Source organism: Cynocephalus volans, chromosome 3, assembly GCF_027409185.1.
Source record: "Cynocephalus volans isolate mCynVol1 chromosome 3, mCynVol1.pri, whole genome shotgun sequence".
Taxonomy (NCBI): Eukaryota; Metazoa; Chordata; class Mammalia; order Dermoptera; family Cynocephalidae; genus Cynocephalus; species Cynocephalus volans.
The window spans coordinates 155,443,369-155,462,799 of NC_084462.1; the positions used below are offsets into that span (position 1 = coordinate 155,443,369).

Here is a 19,431-nt window from a genome sequence, read left to right on the forward strand (position 1 = left end):
CCTCAGTTCTTTAAATGTCTGGTATCATTGCTTACAAAAGTATCCTGAAGTTGATGGAGGTTATGTTGAGAAATAAAGTTTATATTTTTAATTTTTAGCTTTTAATTCAATTTTTCCATGAACTTTTTGAAGTCCTCTTGTATATGTCAAGGGTCATTCTAAGACATGTCTAATCTCATTTAATCCTCACAGCTGTACTATTATCGTCCCTATTTAGCAGGTAAGGAAACTAAAGCACAGAGAGATAAAGTTACTTAAAGATTGCACTGGAAGTCCAGTTAATTGGGAATCTGAAGCCAGAGACCATAGCAGTAAACCATCTTTGGAATTTACACAATTCTGACCCACCTAGGGTCCAGCATGGGAGAACAGAGTGGGCTGTGCCTGTAGACTCAGTGTGAGAGGATACAAAAAAGAACTTAGCTAAGGAGTACAGTGGTTGAATGCCTTAATTAAGCTTGGCTGTTGATAACTTTATTCCTGATCCATTGCTGTCCCCTGGTGGTTTTCCTGGGAAACTCATAGGCCAAAGAAATGCAAAAGTCTAGTGAAATTACTGGTTTGAAAAGAACCGGAACTAAATGAATTATTTGCTCATAGACACTTTGTAGAAACTCAACTAAGAAAAGAGTTCCTTCCTTTTGCCCCAACCTAACAACAGATAATCTTCCAAGGTCCACATTACTCCACTCAACTGTGAATAGGGTTGTAATCCCTGTGCCACCAAAAACTGATTGATAGTACATTGATTTAAAACAAACATAATATGCTCATATATGCCCCATGATTCTACTTGTACTTCAAAAGTAGGAAACTTTAAGACTTAATTAATTTAGCCATTACTTGCTACAACTTCACATTTCATCTTCAAGCTTTTGGGCTTTCCTCATCATGGTAGAGGGTTCCCAAAAGATCAGTGTCTCATCCTAACCTATAACCCTTAACCCTACTCCTCTACCTGTCCCCCCACGAATTCAGTTCCCTCAGCCTTTCAGGTGTTGTTGTTATTCAACCAGGTGAGGTGTGATTTTATCACTTCTTTCAAGTATACTTGGTGGTATAAGATTGTGCAAAATTAAGCAAAACAAGGTCATTTTGTATAAAATAGATAAGGTCTAACTGGGCAAAAAAGAGAAAAAATGTATTTTCTAAAAGAATCATGTCTTCAGTGCACTCTGGGACCACTGAATTGGTGGCTCACCTTCCATGGATCTAGGGGAAAATATTCCGTCTGAAAGCAGGTGACCACAGACAAATGCAGAAGACAAGACTGACTGATAAGTTTTATTTATTCAAAGGTACATTTCCAGGTGCAGAAAGAGGTCACAAGTTAATGTTGTTAAAAAAAAAAAAATCAAACATCTGCTAACCAAGTGCTGCATTTAATGAAAACCACCTAAGACAGAAAAAGAGACATGAGACACCAGAGAACAAGCCATTCAGAATTTTTGCCACAGAACACCTCCTCTCCGATCAACTGCTGGACACCATTGCAGAGCTGGTCACCATTGTTGAAGCAACAGAACTGGAGGTGCTGTCGAGTCTCACTGGTCAGATGCATTGAACTCAATGAGGCACTTCTAGATAAGCATCCTTTAGACGCAATATCCCAGCTAGAAGGAAGTGGCTTGGAACACATCCTCCACTGTAAGGGCCAAAAACCCTAGGGCAAGTTATCTGATAATCTCTAAGCAATCTCCTTCAGGTCCTGCCTCATTAGGCAGGCACTCCTTATTCTAACAGCAAAAACAATGAAGACAATTAAATCAATCCCTACAGTCTCCTCTCTCTTCTTTCTTTCAACCTTTTTACAAAGGATATTACAAAGGCAACAGTTCTGAGCTCTCAGGAAATAAGGTCCTAGATGCTTTCGGAGGTTGAGAGGCATGAAACAGCAGTCTTGAGAGTCCTTTCATCTTATGGCACTGATTTAGTTTTAGGTCTGATTTCTCCTCTGCTTCCACCCCCCCCTCCACCCATGCCTACTCACCCCCAGATAGACATACTGGCACCATATAGCTTTAGTCTTCGATGTGTACTGGGATTTCCCAGCAGAAGAGACTTTGGTTTTTGTCATCCCGAAGTTCCCACTGCACCACCAGTTTTATCTGGAGAAACAGAATTGGGAAAAATGAAATTAGGACCTGAACTCAATCCATAATTGGCTTAACTATGTACCCTACACGTAAATTGTAACTGTCTAATTCCTCATACTTTTCTTCTGAAATCATGCCATCATGAAGGCTACTTGAGGGCACAGCCTGTGGCCTTAATTTGGTGTGAGCAGCACCAAATACTAACCTAGTTAATTTATCAAATGTAATTTCTAAAGTGCTCTTTCCCCTCTTATATCAATGGTACATAATGAAGCCTTACATGAATAATAATTTTATATTTAAACAATTTCTCATGTATTTGGCAACTTGATCTAGCCTTTTCCAACTGTAACCATGAAGAATAGAGAGTAAAAAAATTAGATTCTTAGGTGTAAGGAAACTTTCTCATTGGCTGGAGATGGAAATGTCATAGCACAAAAGATGGTCCAAAGAAATATATGGCTGTATGAATAATTTCAAGGACAACAACCCTTTGTAGTAATATAGTTCCAGTTAACTTAAACTGTTTTCTAATAATATACCTCATTAGAGATCTCTGCTTTGACTTGTTACACTCATACTACGAGCTGTCCCTTCTAATTCTTAATAACTCACTGACACTTTACAGGTCCTTTCTTACGTGGACATTAGCTTACTTGTCATTAGTTACCACCTCTCTTTTGTACTCAAAGATTTCTTCACAACACAATGTTTGAGTAACAGTGGTACCCAGCTTCTCCAAACTTGCTTTGTAAGTTTTTCAAGACTAGATATATTAACTACTGTTTCACTTAGTGCTTAAACTAACATAATTTGAGCTATTTTCAAATTAAATGTAATGCACTTAACAGATAATACCTATCAAACATTGAGTACCAACTTTGTATCAGGCCCTGACTAGGCACTCTGCACACATAATCATTTTCAGAAAGGCCCATTATTATATGGATACTCCACAAATTAATCTACAAATCTGTCCCTGACCTTTAGGTCTCCAATATCCCTTAAGCACAGACTCCCTATATTTCAGTCTCTTTAGAACGTTCTTTAATTATTTGCCTTTTTTAGCAAATAAATGGCCAGATTCTTCCTGGTTCTACTTGATTTCCTTTAAAGAAATGCAGCTTTTTCTTCATGGAGAAAAGCAATCCCTTTACGTCCACTATTTTTATAAAAATTCATATCTTTAATATAGGCTTACTCCAGCAAAATCTACCTCAATGTGCTCGGTAGAAAAAGAAGAAGGTAAAGCAGGGGTAGGTCAGAGGTGAAGGTGGGGGGCTGGAGGGGTGAGGGGAGAAAGGAGAGTGTAAAAAGCTACTACTCTGCTATGAAGCTAACAAACTAGTGCCCTCTTAAGGGATTAATGGAGAAACCAGAATTTTCTGATGACGGTGAGGCAACTTGGATCTCGAACTATTTGGTGCCTGGCTAACACCTTCTAACATTATACATGATTTGGAGTTATAAGACTCAGCTCAGCTCTAAACCTAGGCAGTAGTATTTCTTACAGGAGTGGACTCCGTCCATACTGTATAACATCAGAGGCTCAAATTCTTTCATCTGTAAAATAGAGAGAATATCACCTCTACATAGGGTGGTCATGAAATCAACATTTCAATAGTGAAATATTGTGTATAAAAATGGCATCATCAGGCCCATGCTAACCATCAGGAAATAGTGAAAGAACAAAGAGACTCATGATTCCTAAAACTCAAACCCATCTCCTTTCCCTCACCTACAAATGAGGGGCCCTTTACCCAGTCTTTGCTTCCTGCCCCCTGCCCTCAGATTTCTAATCCAGTCCCAAGGCTTCCAGTGTCCTCAACAATAATGTCACTTACAGCAGGGTATTCACTCTTCACCGGTAGTTTATTCAGGTAGCTATAGGTCTTGCCTTTTTGGATGGGGCAATTGATTCCACTCTTACAACCATCGGGCTCAGGAATGGGAAAGGGAACTGGGAAGCCCATCACAATGCCATGCACCAAGGCTGTGCTATTTATGGATTGGATACCTAAGAGAAAAAAGAGAATCAGATGGTGAAGAAAACAGCCTATTTCCAAACTCTAAATCAAAAATTCAGATATATTCTCAAGCAACGACATTGTTATAATAGCAGATCATAAAGCCTGTCTTTGTTAATTCCTTGGGTCTATTTCTCTTTGTAATTATGCTTAGTATGTAGCACAGTATAAGCATTTACTCTGAAACTAGAAAAATTACTGAATTATGCAATAGAAGCCTTCAACAGGAGTTGTCTACTTTGCTCTCAACCCCACCTCACTCTTCACTGCCTTTCACAGTTTCTCAGGAGAATCAGAGCTATCTAGATAAGTAGTCTTATCCTACAAGGCAACTGATTTTTGGCAGTAAACTATCTGTTTACTATCTACATAAGCTTCTGTCAGTGTTTTGTGTGTCTTAAATGCCATGGTCTGTAACAACAGTAAAATAGGTAATCCTTTAGAAACTGAGTAAGATTAAAAAGAGAAACATTTCTTGACAAATTCTACCCTCCATATCACAAGATGGGCAGGAAGGAAGAAAGATATTATAAAATTAGGATAACCAGAGTTATGAGCTATTAGGTTATTTTAGAGATCCAGAGTATTGACTCTTTCTTTCTGTCTGGGTTGGGGATGACTTTTGTTTAGAAGGCGTTTTCCTGGTTTGGAACAATAGAGGGGCCAGGGTATAGTATAGGAGAGAAAGCAGAGAACTAGTATTTAGGGCTGACTATAGGCTTATAAACAAGAGATGACAGGAACTTTGAGGTTTCTTATTAGACTGTCTAGTCTAGTTCCACAAAACAGAAAATGAGGGAAAGATTCAAGGCAGATGCCCTATCTAGAAATAAAGACTTACATTTGTCTAGATTTTTGGGAATTTTGAAGGTGATAAATATGATACAAGAAAGCAATAAATTCCAATAATATTTCTTCTACTTGAAGAAGAAAGCTCAGATTCCTTGATTGCTTCTTAGGTCCCCAGTGGGTTCCCTAAACCTTACAGAGGCTAAGTAATAACTGCACTTTTATTTCCACATGGAATGCAGACTTAACAGTTGAAAGGTATATTGCTTAAAATAAAATTTTGGAGGAGTTCTAAAGTTTACAGATGGGGTCTGTAATCATACTTTGGGGTCCGTACTCATACTTTGCAGTCTGTAGCTAAACAGAGCTGACTTTCCCATAAAAGCCTGACGTACAATACAGGCCAAGACAGGACAGAGAGAAGCCAAGTTGTCTTCTCTAAGCTGTGAATATATAGAAATCTTCCTGTTTGCTTAAAGGGAGTTTGGCAACCATGGACTCTGAGAAACAGGCATATGGGAAATGGATGTCCAAGGACATAGTGAATCCCAGCTTTGCAAAAGTTGGAAGGGAGGTCACAGCATTTCTGACTACCACTGTTCCCCACTACCCCCACTCCCCACATTCCTATGCTCATTCCAATACTTGAGATTTATGTTATTCTTTAACATGAATTTGAGGGTAGGAGCCACTGTTACTCACTGCTGGTGAAAGTGACATTGACACTGTACGACTGTCCTTTGTTCAGCTGGCAGGGCTGGGTGGGGCATGGGCGCACATTCACTTCCTTTATAACTCCAACCACAGAACCTGCAAAAATAGAAAAGTAAATGAGAATAGGAGGAAAAATACCATCCAGGCTGCCCACTACCTAATGGGAAGGTGCTCTGCTCTTCCAATTAGGGTGAAGTGAGCTCGTTCTCCTCTGACTTCTTTCCTGGGATGGAATCTTTAAGACAATGCCCAGTTAAAAGTCAGAATTGTGACTCACTTTACTGCCAAAATCATATCCTGCAAACAGATGAAAAGGGACCTAGTTGGTTTCTTGACTAAGAGAAAGCTAATAGTTGTCAAATTAAATAATATCCAGAGACAATATTCACGAAAGATTATATTAAAGGGATTTAACTTCAACCAAATAAACTCCAAATGTTCCTAGATTTTTATCTTGCATTCTTAATGGTAAGGGGTCACTTTATACTTAAACCTTTTAAATGTTTGCCTCAACCTTCCTTTTAATTAAAGTATTAATGTTTTCCCTTTTGTTTTCTAGCAAATAGCATGTAAATTTGATGAAAAGTTGTTCAGGATGAGGGAAAAACTGTAGCTTATGCCAAAATGGCTAGAAGGCAAACCTGGGGCATGAAACTCCAAGGAGGAAGTTCAGAAATGAGTTACAACATCTTTCAACCTCAAGTTCTACAAGAGCAAATGCTGACTTAAGGAGGCAGTTATTATTTGCTGGAAAGTTTGCCAGGTCTTAGAACAGATAGAACCTCTTTGAAGTTCCTGGCTCTAGGGGTTTTTTACTTGAGTCATTCATTTTTAGTCCCTATGGAAGTTGTACCTTGAGTAGCAAGGATGAGGGCGCTGAAGCACCTGAAGAAAAAAATCTCACAAGGGTTTCATCATTCTTGTTTTAGAGGTTAGAAAACAGACGAGCAAAAAGATTACTGTGACTTGTCCTATGCCACATTGCCTGGAAAGAGCAGATCCAGGACTCAATCGGTTGGCCTGACTTGGAAGACTTTGTCACTGGAACCTGAAGAAAGCTTTTAATAGACAGCCACAGTGACAAATGGAAGAAGAACTCGAGGGAATTCCTAAATGAGAACTATCTGAGGACCCTGGATGAAGACATAAACTCAAACAAAACCAAAAAGCCTTTTCAGGTTTCCTGATTCAACATCATCTCTTTGCTTCTCACTACTATTCTTCCTATCTTAGAGAATCACCATAATCCTTTGTGATTTTCAGTGATGAAGTATCTTCTATCCAGATTTTCTACCCTTTCCCCAAACTTCTGGTAATTCCTTTGATCAGTACTTTCTTTTCTTGGAATCTCTTCATTCTTTTGCTCCAACCTGGCTTCCTAGAGAAATAAGCAGTACTATTAAAGGTAAGGGTAAAACAATGAAAAGCCATCAGAATATCCAGAATATCTCTGAACTGGGAACTGCACTATCTCCACTGTACTTGAGTTTTCTTCAATTATTTAGTCATGTTCTTTCAGAGAGGAAATCTAAGAGGCCTACCTATGAGTCACAAAATATTCCAACTGAAGAAACAACATGCAGTACCTCAAATCTTGACTAAGTCATTACGATCTTGATTTTTCCAACAATCAAAGGGGTAAGGAGGAGGACAGAGGTCAAGGTCCTTATAGCTCCAGTATAAGCTTAGGGCCCAAATTAAACTTAACTCCAAATAGAGCTGATTCACACAGCCAAGATGGCAGAAGTAGAAACAGCATTAAAGAATACTGCTACCTGATGTCTAGGTTTCTTTCTCTCTGAAGTATTTATCTGGCCTAGGTCTATAAAGCTGCTGGGAATGATAGCTTCCAAATACTGCATATCTTAAAAAATAAAGGTCAGATGTAGGAAGGTACTAGGAAAAGTCAGAAATAGGATTAATCTGACTTGCTAGTATGGTTTCAACAATTGACTTATGACTCACAAACTAGCTTTAGCTCAGGAGTCATCTAATAGAAGAGAATAAAGTACTGAGAAATAACATGAGACATTCTCTATAAATCTCTGAACTAAGACTCTTTAAAAGGAGCTAAAAACTGTTCATATTTGATAAGTAAAGGAAAATTGAGCAAATTATTAAGTATATATGAGCGGTCTTCAAAAAGTCCATGGAAAGATTCATATTATCTTTTAATTCCATTTTTCCACAAACGTCTTGAAGTACCCTCCCCTGCTCTTTAAAAACAGAGCTCCCCTGCTCTTTATTCTGGGAGGCTGTATCAGGGAAAGTCATCCCTCCACAGGATTTTAAAGCAGCACACATGTGGCACAAGCAATGGCTCAAGCTGTAGTGCTACCATTTCTACTTGGAATCTTGAGACTGGCTGTTCCCAAACTGTCCCCACCTCTGCCCCACCACATTTCAATCATACTCTAATGTCTCTTCAAATCAGCGGTCGCCAAACTTTAACTGTACAGTCCTACTAATGAGAACAATTTTCAGCATACATCTGCAATATACAGATGTACAACTTTGGAAACCTGTGTTCTCTAAAATAAGTGTGAAGCAGGAAGTGTGTCTTTTTTTCTTTTTTAATCTCAGTTTAACCAAGGACAAAAATCCTATTTGTATACAACAAATGCTTGACCAAGAAAGTATGTTTAAGTACAAGTCTTTAAAAATCCCATTTCCTCATCCAGACCTACGAAACTGGACAGTTGAACGGAAGAGAATGCAAGTGAATAGGCTGGTAACAGAGCCTGTAACAGTGTAACTTAAATTCTGCCGTTCAGCCATCATTACTGAGAGGCAGACTCTGGGGCCTGATGCCTAGGACTGAAATCTCACTGGCTCCCCTATTTACGGCAAGAAACTTAAACTCTCTGGGGATAATACTAGTACCTACTTTATAGGGCAGGTGAGCTAACACACATACAGCTTTTAGATAAGTGTTTGGAACATAATAGTGCTATATAAATGTTTACCATCATCATCATATCTGTATTTAGACTGTGAATTTAATCTAGAATAGCTGCTACTGGGTGGGTTAGCAAATCCCCTTTTGATCCAAAAGGGCATATCACCTCAAGTACACTTTGTGGACAGAAATTACGTTTCCAGCTAATAGAATTGACTCTGTCTCAAAAGTAGACTGCATGAAGACAGAAGGCACATTGCAGGTTGTGAATACGTTATCTGCTATGTAGTCACCCGATTAGCTAAGTGCTATAGAAGTATATTAACTGAGAAGCCCAAGTAGATGCACTTTGCTTTCTCTGCCTGTGCCTGCCCTTAGGTGGAGCAGTCTCTTTAAACTATCTCTGCCATCACACTGACAAACATTGCTCCAGCTGGGTCTGTAATTAGTACCTTTTTGTCCTTTATTCTCTAGCTTGCTTCTCTATTATAGCAGAGTTCTCAAACTGTACACACTCTAAGCATCCAAAATAGTTGGAGAAGCACTCTCTTCCACTTCATCCCATCTTCATACACCATGAACTTTAATCACCAATTTATTGGAAATCAGTGCTTATGTTAAGGCTTCTACCTGCTCCTTTCAATGCTGGGTCACATGACCTGTAAGAGCTAAGTAAAGGGCAGTAGTAGTACTTGTAGCTTTCATCCAGTTTTTTGCTGACAAAAGGTTCTTGGACTTCCAGTATCAATAGAACAAACTCCTCAGCTCTAACATGCAAACACTGCAAAACTAAAGTTTGCCTGGTCCCATTTCTCACTTCAGGGAAGGTAGGTGTAGAGTGGAATGCAAAATCTTTTGATGTGGGTGCTGAAGTTTCATATTTCCCAATTCAAAAGTAAATTGAAAATGTGTAACTGAAACCCTCTTTCCCTTTAAGAAGTTCTTCCCATAGATGTACACCACTGGTTTCCTACCGCTTATTAGCTGTCAGATCTTGAGCAAGTTACTCTATGTGCCTCAGTTTCTTCAGCTGTAAAACAGATTGAGGATTAAATGACTTGATAAAATTAATAGTGTCTTCATCCAAATGTTGGCCACTAAGTTTAATGGAGGAAAAATGCAGTAAGTTGAGGAGATAATAGCATCTTTCAAGTGCCAGTCTCCTAGGTCAGTGGAACAGCATTTCAGTATTAACAGGCCAACAGTCTTTATTCCTTAATCCTCTCCCCTATCCCTCAAATTTGCTTTAGCCTCGACATGAATGTTGATGACATAGTGGAAAGAGTATATATTCCCTTACTTACTTTTTCAACAATTATTTATAGAGCAGTTATTATTACCTGGGCACTGGATATAAAGGAGCAAACTTACTCTGGTTGCCCATTCTGTTGTGTGATTTAGGCAGGTTACCTAACATCTTTGGAATTCTGCGATTGACTATACGATCTCCATGTTTCCTTCCGTTCACATATTTTACAAAATCAGTTTCATGTCTCTTTCATCGATCACTGCACCTCTCCACCTCCACCTTCGGACAAAACTGTTCGAGTTCTGGTTCTGCTCCAACAATTAATTCTATTTTCTTGACTGAATGAACTCATTCAGAATTTCTACCCCGGCTGTATTTTCCAACAAAGATTCCAACCACAGCGCGAGAGGGAGTTATGTGTCACAAGTTTCTTTAAAACGCAAGTTTTAGAGAAGGAAAAATTGATTAAAAATCACAGAATTCCATAGCCCAAAGGAAGCCCTATTCTATAACAGAATAAATCATGAAAAGGTGAACTGACTTTTGATTTGTCATCAAAAGAGAAATTAAAAAGAAAAGCAAAGGGAGTGTGAGGGTGAGGTTATCCAAAAAACAAGGCATAAATAAAAAGTTCTGTGCCCCTCCCCTCAACCCCGGCGCTGAATACGGACCTTCTGTGGTCTGCCCACCTCCAGGAGTGTCCAGGGACCCCAAAACACAGGAAGAGACAAAGTTCTGGGAGGTCGGGTTTCACCGAGGCCGGCACCTTCTCCCCCAACCCGGCCCATTCCACTCGGGGTCCGAGCCTGGCCACCCAGGGACCCACCCAAACCAGCCCGGGGCTCTCGGAGCAGGACTCCGGCGGGGGCTTCCGCAGAGGGCGCGGGAAACTCGGGCGGACCAAGGGCTCACCGCAGTCCTTGTACCGCACCGGCTCGGCCTGGGCGGCGGCGCTGAGCGCCAACAGCAGGAACGCAGCAGCCAGGAAACGCATTGTAGCTAACGAGGTCCCAAGCTCGAGGAAGAAAGGAGCGGACGCGGCGGTCACAAGATAAACCTGTGGGGGCGGGCCGGGGAGGAGCCCAGTCAGGCGACCGGTCACCGGCAACCACAGCTGAGCCCGCCCGCGCTCCGCCCCGGGTGAGCCCGGCCCGAATCGGTGCGGCCCAGATGCCCGCTATCTCCGCCCACCTTGTCCGCTCAGGGGCCGGCCGGCAGTGCCTCTCCGCCCCTCCCCACCCCTCGCCTCAGCGCTCCGCCCCGGCTTTATCGGTGCGTCCCCGCTGTCGCAGCCGGGAGCATTTCTAGCCAATGAAACCCCTTCTTCTCCTGAACTACCCAATAGACAGGCTCCAGGGCTGGGTCTCAGTTGCGGTCCCGCCCTCCGGCTCATTCCCCGCGCCCCCTGAGGCCCAGGCGGAGGAGGGGAAACGAGCGGCGCTAGGGGCGGGGTTTGTGGAGGAAGATGGCGGCCGCCTGGGAGTTGTCCCTAACGGCCGCCGCGCTGAGAGCGGTAACGCTTTGGCCGAGGGGCAGGTACTAAGGCTGGAGAGGCACCTGGGAAGGGTGTTAGTTTCTGCGCCCTCAGGACGAATGGGAACTAAAGCCCGCGGGAGAGTAGAGGGTTTGCCTTGAGGCCGTGCAGATGTGAGGCCGCCAGGCTTGGCGTGAGGCTGTCCAGGTCGGGGTCGCGGGGTGCTCCTTGTGCTCCCGGTCTCATCTGCCTGCCTTGCGCGGTAGGCTCCTCTCGGCCTCCCAGGGACTTCAGGCGCGTCGGGAAACTTCGTCCTCCAACCCCGAGGCTGGCGAAGGGCAGATCCGCCTCACGGACAGCTGCGTCCAGGTAGGAGGCCGAACGCGGGGCGGCGGATCCCGGGCGGGCGCCGGGGACGCTGGGACCTCCCCTTGCCCGGCACTCTTGATCCCCTTCCTACATTTCAGAGGCTTCTGGAAATCACCGAAGGGTCAGAATTCCTCAGGCTGCAGGTGGAGGGAGGTGGATGCTCCGGATTCCAATACAAATTTTCGCTGGATACGGTTATCAACCCCGACGACAGGCAAGGAAGAAGGATTGGGTCGTTAGAGGATGTACAGGAGGGATAAAAGTGTCTCCAGTTGAAGGTGCACTTTTCCCACATTTAAAGGGCTTGCTAAGGATGGTTAACGCCGCCCTTCTCACACAGTGAGGATGCAATAAAAATTTGTTGTCTTAATTCAAAATAAATTATAGGAGGAAAATTGGCCTGCCTAGGTCCATAGTGTGAGTTAGGTGGACTATATAAGTCCCTAAACATTTCCCAGTATTAATTCCATTGAATCTTTTTGCCTCATAGAAAATCAGCACCTTTTAGAGGTAATAAGGAATTCTAGCTCTGTACTTCAGAAAACAGGATGTGCACCTATGGGCTCAGAGGGTGTCATGTTTTTGATGTTTGTGATATTCATTAATGCCTTCCTCCTGTCTTTTCAGGGTATTTGAGCAGGGTGGGGCAAGAGTGGTGGTGGACTCTGATAGTTTGGCCTTCGTGAAAGGGGCCCAGGTGGACTTCAGCCAAGAACTGATCCGAAGCTCATTTCAAGTGTTGAACAATCCTCAAGCACAGCAAGGCTGCTCCTGTGGGTCATCCTTCTCTGTCAAACTTTGATGTGATGACAGATGACCCTGAGACTGCTATCAGTTGTACAAATTTGAGGAACCTGGGATTATTAGAATTCTAGAGGTTTCCCTCTAATCATGTCCCTTGCTCAATTTTATTTCCCTCAATCTGGGAGTGTTGTGTTTTTAGTTGCCACTATTATTTTCAGAATGTGAAGCTTTTATTCTTAACCTAATTCCCCAGCCCCCATGCTAAGGCCAAGCCTCCCACATGCTGTTACCTCAGATTCAATCACTTTTTGAAACCAAGAATAATCTATAGAATCTCCAAGGTTCCAAAATTTGGAATTACTTCTTTGGCCTTCAGAGGTACTTGCACATATGTGTATTACTATGTATAAAATCTTCATTTGAAAGAAAGACCTTATTGTGTTTTGGATCAGGGTCACAGATTGGATAGCTTGAACATGTTACTAGGCCCAAGAGGATGAGAAAGGCAAATGAAATGTTCTCTTTTTCATTTCACCCTTTCTGAATGTGCCACTTGACTTATTTTCTATGCAGCCTTTTCTCTACCTCCCGTTTTATAGAGCAGATGCGTTTTACTCTCATACTCCTGGATCTGCTAGAATCCAGAAAACTTGGATTAAACCCTTACTGATACCTGAATTATTTCAAAAATAGCCTCCCTACTCCATACTCATACAGACATTTCAAGATTCTGTGACCATTTAATGACTGAATCTTTTTAGGGTATATTACTTCACTTACCTTATGGTGTAAAACGTCTCTGGTCTCATGCATAGCAGGAAGTGGTCCCTTTGTTGGTATAGATAATAGATACTTAGGGATCTTTGTTTTAGATTGGTTTACCAGATGAAGTTCAGGATGCCCAGTTATTAAATTTGAATTTTAGATAATCAACGAATAATTTTTTTAGTATGTCTCAAATACATGGGACATATTTATGCTAAAAATTATTTGTTTATCTGAAATTCAAATTTAACTGAGTGTCTTATATTTTTGTTTGCTCAACCTGTCAACCCTACTTTAAGGTCACTGAAAAAACTTTTAAACCATAAATTCCAGTGAATTTTAAAGTACTTCATTAGATGTGGCATTTAAATATGCACGAAGCTTGTAATAATTGTATTACAGTGCTGGGGGGCCCAGACCTGTATGGACAGACAACTAAAAAAAAAGAAATCATCAACCACCACCACTACAACAAATGATTTATTAATACTAATGTTGGGGAAACCACAACCAATTGATTCTCAGTTATTAGTTAAATCCATCTTTTGCTTGGGAGCTTAAAAGTTTGTTACAGCAAAGACTTGCATTTCTGGACCGGCTTGGAATTAAGATCATCTAGTAAGAGAATTTACCATTAAAAAAATGGAAATAGAATTTAGAAATAGAAAGTATCTGAGACAGAACTCAGATGCTTATTTGCGGGTACTTCAAAAAGTTCATGGAAAGATTTGTATTTTCTTTTAACTATTTTTCCATGAACTTTTGAAGTACCCTTGTATTTCCAATGTGGGAAGACCTAGGATTTAGAGAAAACAAACCTATCATGTGGTTAGAGGAAAGAAGGGGACACTCAGAAACCTGAGCAGATTTTTTAGCTGCCTGTGGAAGGAGGCAGAAAGCAGCATACTGTGAAAGCATCTGTGTACATACATTACTAAGACATTAAAAGTTGCTGCCAATACCTGGGCCTAATAAAATTTATAGTTCAGACTACCTAACTCCTTTCATCCTCCTTACAAAGAGATTTTAAACGTTAGACCCTATTCCTCTGGAATATTTTTGTGGGTTATTTACTGATTTGGTGGGTTTAAAACTGCTGAGCACAAGCAAAATAGCTTTAGTTACTAAATAAATAAACCATCAAATTGCAGTGGTCAACTAGGCAGAAACAGGGTACCTTAGAATGCAGAAGCCTATATGTGAGTACCAACTGTTATGGGAGAATTGGTATTTGTGTTTAGAAAAAGGTGGATTTGGGAGAAATCATCTTTACACTAAGAAGACTTCATGGGTAGATCAGAAGTGGTAGTCTCTGATGGAGGAGGATGATTTAAGAACATAGAGCACAGAGGAATGATTGCACCAGGGGGACACTGGGCAGTTTGCTTGGAATAGACAGAATGCCTGGTAAAACAAGTCTAGGATCTTATGCAGGCCCTTTCTGACAGATGCCCTCTGCCTGGCAGGCCATAAAGTCTAGTGGACATTTTTACAAATTTTGCTCACTGAAAATTCATTCAGGACAACTATATTCTTCCCGTATTAACTGGAAGATCTTTTGTCTTCTCATTACTTTGGAGAGGAGGTTGTCACAAGGCCTTGTTTGTTGCAGAACTGGCTTTATTACACTTTTCATGCAAGCCAGTGCCTGGAGCATCAGCCCCACCTTTTCTTTAGCAACAACCATAACAGTGCAAGAACCAAAGGCAAGGGAGTCCTGAATCTGCCTTATGTTGTGAGTCAGCCTTATGCGGTTGGTTCAGAGAGGGACTTCTTGGTCAATGGCCAGATCTTATCTTATTGTGGAATCACACTCCAGTTATGTGATGATAGAAACTAGTAGTATGTAAACTATATGTGTCCCACCCACCCTTAGTTTCTTTGTGTGGGAATTTGACTGATAACAGGGGTTTAAAAGAAAATCTATTCAGAAGTGAGAGATTAGTAAGGACTACTAAAGTAGGTGTCCAGGAAGATACTCTTCTATCTCTAAATTACTTCTGAGAATTGATCCCTGTTCTTTTTGTCTTTTGTTATAAAACATCAGAGTGGAGGGCTGACATTATATACCAGGAGCAACCTGGTATAGTGAAGTGAGTGGCACTAACCATGATGGTATAGCCCTCCCTTGAACTCTGGCCCTGAGCTAATGTGCAGCTGGCCTTGGACAGGGCTTAACACTATTAACACTTAAACATAGCAGTTTTGCATGTTTGTCTGAAAGACAAGGAAAGTCCTCTGTTTTCTTCGTATCTAGCATTTATGTTTATGATTTTTATTATTTTTCTGTTCTGTTTTTTTGGGGGGTGGCTGGCAGTTACGGAGATCCGAACTCTTAAAGTTGGTGTTATAATACCGTTCTCTAACCAACTAAGCTAACCGGCCATTCTTTCTTCATAAAAATGTCACAGGGCTGTTTAACAGAATTTTGCTTTAAGAAATTTTGAAATGGGCCGGCCTGTGGTTCAGTTGGGAGAGTGTGGTGCTGATAACACCAAGGCCAAGGGTTCAGATCCCTATATAGGGATGGCTGGTTAGCTCACTTGGGAGAGTGTGGTGCTGACAACACCAATTCAAGGGTTAAGATCCCCTTACCGGTCATCTTTTTTAAAAAAAAAAGAAAAATTTTTTGAATAATTATCACTTGGTTTAATTGTAAATTATAGTTAAATAAATATATAGAAAAGCAGAAGCATTTAAGCAGTCTGTGGCCAGCAGCTGTATTTTAAAATATTTTATTTTTTTGAATAAGTAATACATATGGTACAAAATTTTAAAAGATACAGAAAGATACAGTGCAAAGTCTCCCAATACTGTACCTATCCACCCTGTCACTCTCCCCACAAACCACCACTGTTTCTAAGAATTTATCCCACAGATAAACTACGAAATAACATATGCACAAGAATATTCATTACAGTATTATTTATAATAGCAAAAGATAGGATACAATGGAAATGTCTGTCATTGAGGGTCTGATTAAATAAATTATGGTTTATCCATTCGATGGGATAATATACAGCTATGAAATAGAATGAGGCAGCTCTTTGTGTACAAGTATAAAGTGAAAAGCAAAGCGCAGAATAGCGTGCATACTATGCTATTTGTGTTTTTAATAAAAGGAAATATGTGTATATGCATGCAATATCTCTGGGAGGATGAGCAGGAAGGTGAGGGTTGTGGGGAGGTGGGCAAGTGGGAACAGCATTTAAGAAGGCACAGTGCCAGCAGGGTATATTTGGGGAATGGTAAAAAATTCTCTGATGGGGTATAATGTGGAGTGGCAAGGATGATGTTGACAGATATTCACTTCTCTTTCCCCTTTGTTTAGACAAATAGCAGCATATGTTGCATGCTGTTATACAACCTCCCTTCATCTATTTAAGACATCAAGGATTTTAGAGCCATTTTTTCTTAGGGTTCCATAGCAATTAATTGTTTCTAATCTTTTGCTATTACAAATAATGTTGTAATAAATAACCTTTTACATACATCATTTCACATTTGGTGAGAATGTGTGTGAAGGTTAAGTTCCTAGAAGCTGAATTATTAGGCCAAAGCTTTAGTACTTTTATAATTTTGAAAGACTGCCATATTGTCCTCTTCAGAGATTGTACCAACATATACTCCTATCAGCTGTTATGAGAGTGCTTACTTCCCCAGATGTTTGCCAACCAGGAGTCTTAACAAACTTTTTGATCTTGGCCAATCTGACAATTAAAAAAAAATACCTCTGTGTGGTTTTAAGTTGCATTTCTTTTATTACGAATGAAAGAATATTTCAATATGAGCCACTTATTTTTGTCTGCTGAGAACCCCTCAACTAATATAGTGACCTAGAGCAAATTATTTAAGCTTTCTGTGTCTCATTTTCCTCACCTACAAATTGGGAATAAAAATAGTAAGTAGGATTGTTAGATTAAAGGAAATTTATGTACAGCATTCAGCACAGTGCCTGGCATATAGCAAGCATTCAATAAGTTATGTGATGGCTGACAGAGCAGCACATAGGACAGGACAGATTAAGAAAGCAGCATTCATCTCCTTGCCTCCAGTCACATGGAGCCGTGTTCACTTACATTGCCATTCGTCAGAGAAACACAAAGTCAGCTTTCTTTGTCTTTGCAGGCGAGAATTCTACCACTGAGCCACCCATGCACCCAACTTTCTTTGTCTTGGAATAGTAAAGAACATACTCCCGTTGGAACCCAATCATAGGCTATCGGCAGAGCTGGCCAGAGCCTCATATCTAATATGTAGGTTTAGCCAATGTAGCAAAGAAATTTGGTCTAATACGAAATAAAAACAAGAGCAGAGGAGCCCAGATGTACATTTCTTTATTCCGCCATGGTTCTGAACTCCTAGCTAGCCTGGTTTGGAGTGAGTCTCTACTTGTAAACTCAGAGGGATGCCAGCCGTCCATTTTCTGAAGGGGAAGAGGGCATGAGCTTCTGAGTAGAGGAGAAAAACAACATTCGAAATCTGGCTTCCTCTGAACCACCCTAGTAAGTAGACCTTTTTATTTTTAGTATATCAAACTGGTCTTCACAAAAGGAGGGCCCAGAAGAAATTTGTTTCGTGTAAGAAACAGTATGTATTTAATAAAGGTCTTTGGAGATAGGTACTCTGTCTTGTGGCAGCCCTTGCTGCTGGTGCACAGGGATTATTGCTGGGTGGATTTTGAATTTATTTACCCGGAACTGCAGAATATTTTCTTTATACTTGTATGAAATCTTGGCTTCCCATTTCTTAACTCCACATATTTTTCATAATGCCCTCTTGCTCCTTTCTCAGGCTCTTTGCTCCTCTTCATTTGTGTCTCTTACAATCAATAAGCTAACACCAGTCTTGCTTTTCTGAGGTGCATGGATCTTCTGCCACTCCCTGGGGCCACAGAACTGGCTGCAGGATAGTGGTGTGGCAAAATCAGGGTCCAGACCAGATTGGCCGAGTGGTGGAGAAGTTCTTTGAGAGGGAACATTGGAGTCAGTCCCCAAACTCCCCCAAACTCTTTCTTGCTCTACAGATTCTGAAGGACGATCCCAGGGCAGATGTAGCCTCTGTCCCAGTCGTGGAATCATCAGAGTGATATGTGGATTGTGGCTGGAAAGGGGTGTCTGCAGTATGAGGCTGTAGGACCATGCACATTTGCACAGCTTGAGGGGGTGGACGAGGGCCATCCTTTGGTAAGCATCCCATAGCAAGGCCAGGATAGATGGTAGACTGGGCCTCATGGCCAGTGGCTGAAGCATTAAAGTGTTTGGTGGTGTTTGAGCCAAGCAAGGGCATGGCGGCATGGAGGCAGTGATGGAAGCTCACAGCCAGAGCCCAAGCTGGGAGAGCCAAAAGCAGGCAAGGCTGACTGGGCTGCAGGGCCTCCGGCCTGATGTCATTGTGGTGTCTTCACAGCTAGGAAAGCATCCTCAAGGCCCCTGCCTGTGGCTGGAGGCCATTTCCAGATAGCTGCCCACACTGACCCCTCACTGCTACTCCTTGGCAGCACAGTGTGGGGGGCCTGCCTCAGCCACGTAACCTGGGGAGCAGTGGCAGCGGTAGGAGCCCTCTGTGTTCTCGCAGTGACCATGGGCACAGAGTGTAGCAGGCCCGTTCAAGTCATCACACTCATTCACATCTAAGAGGAAAGGAAGGAGAGAACTGTAGGAGCCCAAGTATCTCTGGTCTGCTGCCTCTGCCCCTCTGGTCACTAAGCCTTGGCCCCTGCCTTGCAGAGTAATCCTAAGTGTGACAGCCAGGGACTGAAGTCACTTCCCGAAACCAAGCAACTCAAGGACACAAAGCAAGGGGCAATGAGTTCATGCTGTGCCCAAGACCAGGCTCTCTGGTCCCTACCTCTCTTTTTAGGGATCTCAATGGAAAGTGCTTTCTAAGCACAGCATTAGACCTTCCTTTGGCGCTCTCACCGCCTGACCTGACTCCAAGCTGCTCCACTAGGGGACAGCAGTGGATTTCCCAGCCATCCTAAGTTCAATCATGCACCTGGGCAGTGGGCCAGTCTGGCTTCTCCATCAGGATTCTAAACTTACCCACACAGGCCATGTGGGCCGCATCCAGCTGGAAGCCCTCAAAGCAGTCACAGGTGTAGCCCTCCTGCACGCGCACACAGCGGCCGTTCTCACAGCCATTCAGGATGCCGCACTCCTCTGCCTGAAGCCCTTCGAAGCCAGCATGGGTCTCTGATAGGAGGGAGTCACAGAGAGAAGGAAGCTGAAGTCTTGTGTCCAGACTCTAATTTCTCCAGCGCTGGGACTCTCACCCTCTGGTACAAACAGTTGCCCCTGGTAACT

The 19,431-nt window shown here is 41.9% G+C and overlaps 3 protein-coding genes across 3 annotated transcripts in view; 1 reads left to right on the forward strand and 2 right to left on the reverse strand.

Moving 5' to 3' along the window:
- Positions 1 to 1,271: 1,271 nt before the first annotated feature.
- On the reverse strand, positions 1,272 to 10,822 carry NPC2 (NPC intracellular cholesterol transporter 2). Its single transcript, XM_063091392.1, has 4 exons — positions 10,687 to 10,822; positions 5,615 to 5,722; positions 3,941 to 4,113; positions 1,272 to 2,108 (listed from the first exon to the last, which is right to left on the reverse strand). The coding sequence occupies exons 1-4, from the start codon at positions 10,766 to 10,768 to the stop codon at positions 2,022 to 2,024; spliced, it is 450 nt and encodes a 149-aa protein (XP_062947462.1). The 5' UTR covers positions 10,769 to 10,822; the 3' UTR covers positions 1,272 to 2,021.
- A 406-nt stretch (positions 10,823 to 11,228) lies between these two features.
- On the forward strand, positions 11,229 to 17,032 carry ISCA2 (iron-sulfur cluster assembly 2). The gene is made up of 4 exons (XM_063090949.1): positions 11,229 to 11,310; positions 11,515 to 11,617; positions 11,716 to 11,831; positions 12,245 to 17,032. The coding sequence occupies exons 1-4, from the start codon at positions 11,240 to 11,242 to the stop codon at positions 12,417 to 12,419; spliced, it is 465 nt and encodes a 154-aa protein (XP_062947019.1). The 5' UTR covers positions 11,229 to 11,239; the 3' UTR covers positions 12,420 to 17,032.
- Positions 17,033 to 18,576: 1,544 nt separating this feature from the next.
- The window catches only part of LTBP2 (latent transforming growth factor beta binding protein 2), a 98,303-nt gene continuing 97,448 nt past the window's right edge, over positions 18,577 to 19,431 (reverse strand). The window contains exons 36-37 of the mRNA XM_063092317.1: positions 19,171 to 19,320; positions 18,577 to 18,758 (exon numbers count right to left, since the gene is read on the reverse strand). Coding sequence (XP_062948387.1) covers positions 18,613 to 18,758; positions 19,171 to 19,320 — 296 coding nt within the window. The 3' untranslated portion in view covers positions 18,577 to 18,612. The remainder of the gene's footprint in view (positions 18,759 to 19,170; positions 19,321 to 19,431) is intronic.